Below are 8,616 nucleotides of genomic sequence, written 5' to 3'. Positions count from 1 at the left end.
CGGCCGGATACCTGCTGAAGTCGGTACGTGCTGACTAGGTATGAACAGACCTTTATCTGGTCGAAGCGCAACTGTCGCATTCACTCAATATATATATTGATATAAATTGTCGCGTTCACTCAATATATACATTCACTCAATATATATATCGAAGAAAGGAACGGCAACAAAATTAAGGTTTCGGGTGTACAGCCCTCTCAATATGCTATAACCCATGCGATGATATTACATCGGGCACAACACTAGTACATAATAATGAAGAACGTAGTATGCATTATGTGCTGAAAAGAACGAAATCATTTGCAACGATTATCAAGGCGATCAGCTGCGCTGAGTGTTGCCAGAGTGAGGGCAGTTTGACAGCTGTCAGCTGTCAAGGCTACAGTGACGTCAGGGTGGTCAGACGCAAACGCAGACGCTGATGACTCTACTTTGTGCACACAATGTAGCCCTGTATTGTTTCGCGCGCCCTTCAACTCTGCGCACTCACATTTGCACTTCAACGCATTCCACTCCACTCCAAGTACGCGCGCAAATTCTATTACAATGCATACGCTATTTCACCTTCGATAACATTCCATTTCGATACACTTTCAGACCCCAGGTTTCGTTTCGATTCTTCCACTATGAACTATCACAAGTTGTTCTCGCGCTTCTACAACGCTGGCGATCAGCAGAACAGTGCCGAGCTGCAGAGGTGCGACAACTTCAGCGGCGGTCTTCCCCCGGATGAAAGTAAGGGTCTGGAAGTTGGAGACGACATCCATGTTGATTTCGAATATCACCAGCGACACGAGGAAGAGACTATCGTGTGCGAAATCGACACTTCTAGTATGCCGTGGGAGATATCTGCGAGGGATCAAGTGCCTGTGACCGTTGAGCCGATTAGTTCAGAACAAGTAAGAATCTCATACAAAATTTAATTATGCTTTATAATATAGGGGTGAAACATTTCAAGTACTAAAAATCATTGTTCAATAATATATTTCTCAACCGCTCGGATCTTTAATTAGTCCAAATTTGCTAAGCCAATAGTAACAATAAAAATTACTGATAATTTATTTATGCATATTTTCGCACTAACTAGATTGCATGCAAATTTCTGTTAATATGTGCTTTGATTCCTTCAGTGGTATTCAACCTGCACAACGGTGGAAATATTTCTAAGAACCAACTTTGTTTTGAACGCGTCTGTTTCTTTAGAGTAAATTTGTGCAAATCCTTATTGTATTATTGTAAGAACACACTCTAAAGTGAGGCACGGAACGCGTTCGTGGACTCCAGCTATGAGAGGCATAACTTCATGTCATTATTAATTCGTACGATCTTATTATTTTGACAAGTTTCTACTACATTTCTTTAAATATGGGAATCACTGTCAAATCTATGTCAATACAAAGATCAATTATCACAGTAAATACTCGGGTACAAATTTGTTTACCTTATTCTGCAGTTTGTCAAGATAGAATTCCCCATTCCTCACAATAACGACTTCACTTCTACATGGAGAAGATTCTGTTATTGTAAGTCAGTACTTTCACATTTTTGTGAGCACCACAGATTTCATAGTTCGTCTATGGGTTTAATTTACGATATTTTCTGCATCGTTCATCACCGAGTTCAACAGATAGCTTTTGTAGACTGATAGGAAAATGACCGGCAGTTGAAAACTACTGAATTGCATCATCGACGCAATAATTTGTACCGATTAGTGTACAATTGTGATGTGTTAATATATATTATATTGAATATTTTCAGGTGCGATGGTTCTATAAGGTTGTAGACGACAAGGTATGGTGTGAATTCAACGGATACGATTCACTTCTCATAGAAAATAAATACAGAGAATTGAAGACTAAAATTGATAATAGTACACATGTAAATTGTGACGACTTTGTCGAGATTGATAAAATTGTGCCAAATGAAAAGTCAACTTTCAAACACTTACAAATCAAACTAGATCTGAAGAACGGCGCGAGCGAAGATCTCAATAAATCGCCGAGTAAAAAGTCAAAGGAAGAATGTGATATCGATCGATCGAAATTAGCTCATAAGGAATGTGATATAAATTCTAGATCTGAAAATGAATTAGAAAATTGTGATATTAATGATCAACCCATAGACAATATCAATACGATTATAGTGAGAGGAGGTAACATACATACATACATATGAGTTTACTTAATTTTACATGTTTAAGTTTGCTCGTTTTACATGTTTTATTATATTGATATAACACTTTCACGTTTTATTATAGGCATGTATGAAGTTAATTTGATAACGATGACGTGTGTGTCTATTTACTGGCCTGGTGAACAATGCTCGATAACACGGTGATTTATATATACAATTTATTTTTCCTCTTTCTCTTATTTTTACACATTTTGTAAAATTTATTTTAACAATTGATTTACATATATACTATTATAGAGGTTTATACTTTTACGATGGAAGTTGGCAACCTTTGGAAGGTTGCTATGGAGAAGTCGTTGAAGAGGAACATCTCCGACTATATGGCTCGGGAAGTAAAACTGCTTTTGAGCAACCAACGCCACAGCCAGGTAGTAATACAATACAATATGATAACAATTTATCATGTTGAAAGTTCTTTATTTATTTTTAATATATTTTTGAATGTAGGAGTTGCTGTACATTCGCATCATTTCCCGGACTTTCACGTTGAATGGCTGTCTGCGTGTGAATTATATTTGTACTGGGGTGGAGCACCGAGACAACTCGTCAGAAGCGTCACTCAGAAATTGGGATTTTATCAATGTAAATTGATTATAATTTTCATTGTTTTAAACTATATACAAATGATGATGTATATTTTATAAATTATATTTATTTTTTCAGCTACGGGATACAGGTTAAAGCGAGGCTATAAAAATAAAGCTTCCGTTCTTGAACGCCCTCCTGATATAACACATGTTGTATTTGTCATACACGGTATCGGCCAAAAGATGGATTCCGGCAGAATAATAAGAAACACAAATGCGTCAGTATTGATTTATTTATTAAAACAATACATATAATGTTTTTACATGTACTTATGTATATGTTACAATCCAAATGTACTTTTCGTTCCTTTATGAACATACTAGTTTGTTCATACACTAACCAATCTGTGTACATAAAAGAACAACTTGACAAACCAACTAGTTTGTTCATGTAGAAACTATTAGGCATAAGTTTTAGTATTCGCAATCTTTTGTCCTATTCTCTACGTATATACATATGCTTACCTGGGTTTCAATATTTTTAAGATTAGCGGAAACGAGAATTAAAACAATGTTGTAATGTAGTTTCTATAGGATTTACCTTTTAATACTTGGTGTTTTGACATCTCAAAAGTTTTGATAGCTCAAAAATTTAAACAGTTAACCGTTTCAGGTTTTATGCGACACTTGGTGAGTCTATTTGAAGATAGATTTTGACTGTTAGCTCTTAACTAAAACCAATAGTTCGTGTATTAACAAACTAGTATGTTCACAAACGAACTGAAGTTAACACTTGGGCTATAACATATACATATATTTAAAATTATTTATAAAAGCAAAGCTTAGAATATGTAATAAGCCGGCAATTATGAAAATGGCTAAATTATTTTGTGGACTTAAAAATAATCACCATTGTGTGTGTGGAGGAAAATAAATATATCTTATTATAAATTTAAAAAAATAGCTTCCATTTTTATCTATGACATTCGATTAATCAGGAAATTTACATTCTTAAGGTTGTGGGCTCTCCCTTAACGAAAGCTTTGTTGTTTTTTGTACCTTTTTTGATAGATATAATATCTTCTTAAAACTGATAGTGGGTTTTGATAATTTTAACATCTTGCTTAGTGTACATATTGATATTTATTTATTTCAAAAATTTAAATTAGACCATAGTGACTTTAAAGGTTACCTTAATGCGTCACTATGACTGATATGAAAAGGAATAAAAAAAAAATATATAACTTTTTACATTGATTGTAATTATAATGTTTTTATATGCTACATATATAGCTTACGAACAAATTGTGACTGGCTAACTGCACAGTATTCCAATTGTGGTGGTAAAGGTGGCAAAGGTCGTGCTGAATTGTTTCCGGCTAGATGGCGAGCTGGTGAAAGAGGCAGTGCAGCCGCCCTCTTAGAAGCAGCAGCTCCAATCGGTGCTCCTGCTCTTCGCCGAGCAATTAACGATGCTGCCATGGACGTTATGTATTATACGAGTCCCGTTTACGGCAAACAAGTTTGTATCTGCTCAATTTGGTATGATATAAAATGTCTTTTTAGATGTTAATATTTGAGATTATTTAATTTATAGGTGCAAGACGATTTGACCCAAGAGTTGAACAGACTTTACACCATGTTCATGGCTAGAAATCCGAATTATAAAGGACAATTTAGTGCAGTGGCGCATTCTCTCGGCTGCGTCATACTGTACGACATTGTCACTGGTCACAAAATTGGCTGTGAACGGTGCATCAGTAGAGTAAGTTTCTTACACGTGTTGTGATCTATTTCAGCATTATTGGCAACTGTATTTGATTCATTGATTTCAGGACGCGGAAACTAATCCGAGTAAGGGCAGCGGATTGCTGTTTCAACTTCAACAAGTGTTCTGTTTAGGTTCACCTCTCGGTGTATTTTTATCATTGCGACAAGCTAATTCTAGTTCGGCTCAAATTTTACCGACTGGATTTAAAACGCGCTTGTATAACATCTTTTATTTATCTGATCCAGTTGCGTATAGGTGTGTTTGTTGTGCACTTACATATATTATTATGTACATATGTATACATACATGAAATTTTAAATGATCGATTTAATTTTCATTGTAGGTTGGAGCCTTTAGTAGCTAGGTGGTTATCTGAACACCCACCGTTAGTCATTCCACCGCATTATGCTGCTCCACTGACGAGTCCCAGCTCACAAAACTCTCCAGCTAAGGGTAAATAATCATCATTTTTAATATATTTTTAGGTTTTAAAATATAAGAAAAATATCATAATCAGGGAACCGAACCGAAAACCGGAAAAACTGCTATTTTTGCTGGAACGAAAACCGAAACCGGACCGAAAACTGTTATTTACCTCATCTCATTAGAATAAAATGTGTGGCACATACTTCACAATTAGCAATCAAAGATTCTATTTACGATTCCGATTTAAATACAATTATATGTGAAGTTTGCCACTTGGTTAAAAAGTTTAGAATCCCTTGTATTATAATGAAATTTAACGAAAATGCAATAGACTGTATTGCTAAATGAATTGCTAGTTAAACTCTTTATTTTTATGTAAAGAATTTTTTTCAAAAATAGTTGAAAACAATATGGAGTACTATTTCCCAGAACATATGTAAATGGATCGAAATTAATGTCATCATTGAGACATTACGGTCATTAAAAGAATCCACGATGAAATTGCAAGGCGAGCAAATAACATTGATTTCGATTCAATCAAAATTGAAACTACAAATACTTCTAGAATAAAAAACTGCTAGATTATTTCTAAACTGTTGTCGCACTTTTGTTCCTAAAAGGAGGTCCCGATGAAAAGTTGATAAGCCTAGAGAAAGTCAAGCTGCACATGCTAGGAAATATTCTCCTTTGATATTTTAATTATATTCCTATATGATCACAATAAGTTATATCGAAAAGCCGTATAAAGAGAGGTATATACGGTGTGGGTGTATTTACATTCACTTGCTAATATTCAAATATACAAGAGAACCGAAAACCGGAACTGAACCGATATGTTTTTTTTTTACCGAACCGGAACGAAAAAAATAACAGTTTGGGTCCCTGATCACAATAAGTAAAATAGTTGTGATTTAGTTTTAGCCGTATGTGTGTATTGCCATTTAATATGATGCTTTTGCGTTATAGCATTTAAGTTTTGATTAAGTGTGTTAATCGGAGTAAATACTAGCCAATGTAAACCAAATTAAATGTCAATATTTTTCCAGTTATATATAACAAATTTTTGAATTTGTTTTTGGAAGTCTTATTTTTTATCTATGACCATTGGCGTAACCGTTCTCGTGGTAGAACTCAAAAGTTTCAATATCGACAGAATCTGCGTGTAATTGTGAGAAAAAATATATCCAGTCTTTTTATATTTTTCTGTAAGTCGAAGTGGATTTCAATGTGTGACTAAAACAAAAACAAAATAAGTTGCTGGGAAAATGTGAATGTCTTGAAATTGCTTTTGATGCGTAGCTTAGTCACATGATAATGCAGTTTTATTATTCATTCATTATATATCAATAATACATAATTAATTTTACATATATTTTTCGGCTTTTTCTCATATTTAAATCAACAAAATTGTAACAGATCTTCATTAAATGATTTTATAATAACAAAATCATGTCGCCGTTTTTTTTACCATTGTGTTCAAGTATAATTTTAACTTGAAGTTTTATATTAATTTAGTACTGTTTTAACATTTTTTGATATTAAAAAATAATTAATAGCTAATGCCTCAATTTAATATAACTTTTTAGCATTGCTTATTTTGTCGTTTATTGTTTTATAGGTCCATGGAAGATTTGGTCTTATGTAAAGCATCCATGGCAACGCTCGGAAACAGGATCACCATTACCTAATACTAATCCACAAAATATTTCAGATATTAACGATAATTCAGCGTCTAAATTAAAGTACTACGAAAATTCGCCTAAAAAAAATTTGCCACCGAATATAAACATGTTTGAAAAGGGCGACGAAGTAGTATGTGAAAATTTTGTTGATTCGAAAAACGAAAGTATTGGCAACTGTGATATAGATGACGACGTAAATTTACGAGATCCAACAATTATGATGGCAGCCGAACAAAGAAAGAAATCTTTCACAAATCCGAATTTAAACGATAGTGCTCAAATCTTAGATAGCGATGTTCGAGATGATCTCAAAGATGCAGCAACGGGTGAATATGTTGATGCGACAAGGAATCCAGAAGAAGTCTTGCCATATCGAATTGATTACACTTTGAAAGATTCTGGCATAACAAACAACTACATATGGGCTATAACTTCTCATACTAGCTATTGGAATAATTATGATGTGGCCTATTTTATATTATCTCATCTTTTTTCGGAAGACGGTAGTAATGAAGAGTCACACCTCGTTAATGATAACATCTCATCATGACCACTGCAAGTAAAATATTTACAAAATCTCCACAGAGATTTTGCAATTACAATAATTTCCTGAATTTGGTTTAATCATCATGAATTTTATTTATTTATATTTTTCACTGTCATATCCGTCCGACTACCTATATACGTGTATAATTTTACTGTGCACCTTCTGAATATTTAGTAAATTCAATCATACAAATCTGAAAATGATTTTTATCTTGCTCATCACTGTTCTGTGACAGTAATACATAGTTTTAATGTTTGAATGATATAGAAAGATGCGATAATATAATCTATTGGGGGCGTAAAAGTATAGTCTTTTACACAGATTAAGGGCTAGTCTATGAATATTATGATAATGCATACGAGTGAATATAATGCAGACTACCAGATATGTATACATATGTAATCAACTACGCGATGATAATAATCTAATGCAGATTTTATTTCTGATAATGGTATGAACATCACCTAAATAGACATATGTACATACATAGCTACATATGTATATACATAGTTATGTCAAAGTAATCAAACACAATGACAACTTTTTGAATATTTTTAAAATTATTAAATTTAATAAATTACATACTATTATATTATATATAGCAGGTCTGGGCAAACTTTTCGAATGAAGGGCCGCATTTGAAATTAAAAATGAAGTTCGGGCCGCAAGTAAAATACTATTTACTACCGCCATCTATGTTTAAAACTAAAAACTGGATAAAAGTTAGGTACTTTTCAGAAATTAAAATTTCAAACGCGTCTAAAACGATATTTTTTCTCCATCGTAATACATTTACTTATATTGATGACCAAAATGAGCAATATGGCAAAGTATGAAAACGATTGGATAAGAGGCAAATTTTTTCCTGAATTGTAATCGTAAGTGAAGTATAAAAGACGTATGTAAAAAAAATAAGTGATCCTCTGATAACCAACAATTTGGCGGGCCGCACAAAAATTAGAATCAGGCCGTAGTTTGCCCAGGCCTGATATATGTATAGTAAGGAACAGGATATTTAGTACAAAAAAAATTACAATTTATTGCCCAAATGTCTAAAAAATCTATCGAATGCAACGATATTCATAGAATTCTCCTTATTTTGCTAAATGGACTATAGTGTATATTTAAATACATTTTTGTGATTTTGTTTATAGAAAAAGATAAAATTTAAAATGTAAAAAATAAAAATATTAAGCTTGTTTTATTATAATACATATCTACAATATTGTTTCCTATTTAAATTTATAAGTATTAGTTATAAAATATTATAGATGCCATTATTATTGATGTTAGGTCAAACTATTAAAATTTTATTTCATCATTAATATTCATTTTTTTTTAAATTTTTTATGTATGCTTTCCGTCCATATACAAAGGAAATTAGCAATGAATATATAATCGTATAAAATATTCATTTCCATGTCGTATGATGATGGTGTACATTTTGTTTTGTTAGTAGGTATATTAAAA

General features: G+C 32.8%; 1 protein-coding gene across 1 annotated transcript; it reads left to right on the top strand.

The window, feature by feature from the left end:
- Positions 1-381: 381 nt before the first annotated feature.
- On the top strand, positions 382-8,300 carry LOC143921734 (phospholipase DDHD1-like). The gene is made up of 12 exons (XM_077445105.1): positions 382-523; positions 598-899; positions 1,759-2,152; positions 2,258-2,333; positions 2,431-2,561; positions 2,641-2,775; positions 2,857-2,998; positions 4,014-4,242; positions 4,318-4,485; positions 4,556-4,746; positions 4,835-4,944; positions 6,536-8,300. Exons 2-12 carry the CDS (start codon positions 627-629, stop codon positions 7,147-7,149), a joined length of 2,463 nt encoding a protein of 820 aa, XP_077301231.1. The 5' UTR covers positions 382-523; positions 598-626; the 3' UTR covers positions 7,150-8,300.
- Positions 8,301-8,616: the final 316 nt, after the last annotated feature.

This window comes from Arctopsyche grandis, chromosome 13 (assembly GCF_051622035.1).
Source record: "Arctopsyche grandis isolate Sample6627 chromosome 13, ASM5162203v2, whole genome shotgun sequence".
NCBI classification, from domain to species: Eukaryota; Metazoa; Arthropoda; class Insecta; order Trichoptera; family Hydropsychidae; genus Arctopsyche; species Arctopsyche grandis.
The sequence above is the reverse complement of the archived record's forward strand: the minus strand, read 5'-3'. Positions and strand labels throughout refer to the sequence as shown.

What these genes read in the sequence shown, in the direction of transcription:
- LOC143921734 (XM_077445105.1), top strand. Translation starts at nt 627, where the DNA reads ATGAACTATCACAAGTTGTTCTCGCGCTTCTACAACGCTGGCGATCAG. An exon ending in TACGATTATAGTGAGAGGAG is followed by an intron (nt 2,153 to 2,257) that starts GTAACATACATA and finishes GTTTTATTATAG; the next exon opens with GCATGTATGAAGTTAATTTG. An exon ending in GTCCCGTTTACGGCAAACAA is followed by an intron (nt 4,243 to 4,317) that starts GTTTGTATCTGC and finishes TTTAATTTATAG; the next exon opens with GTGCAAGACGATTTGACCCA.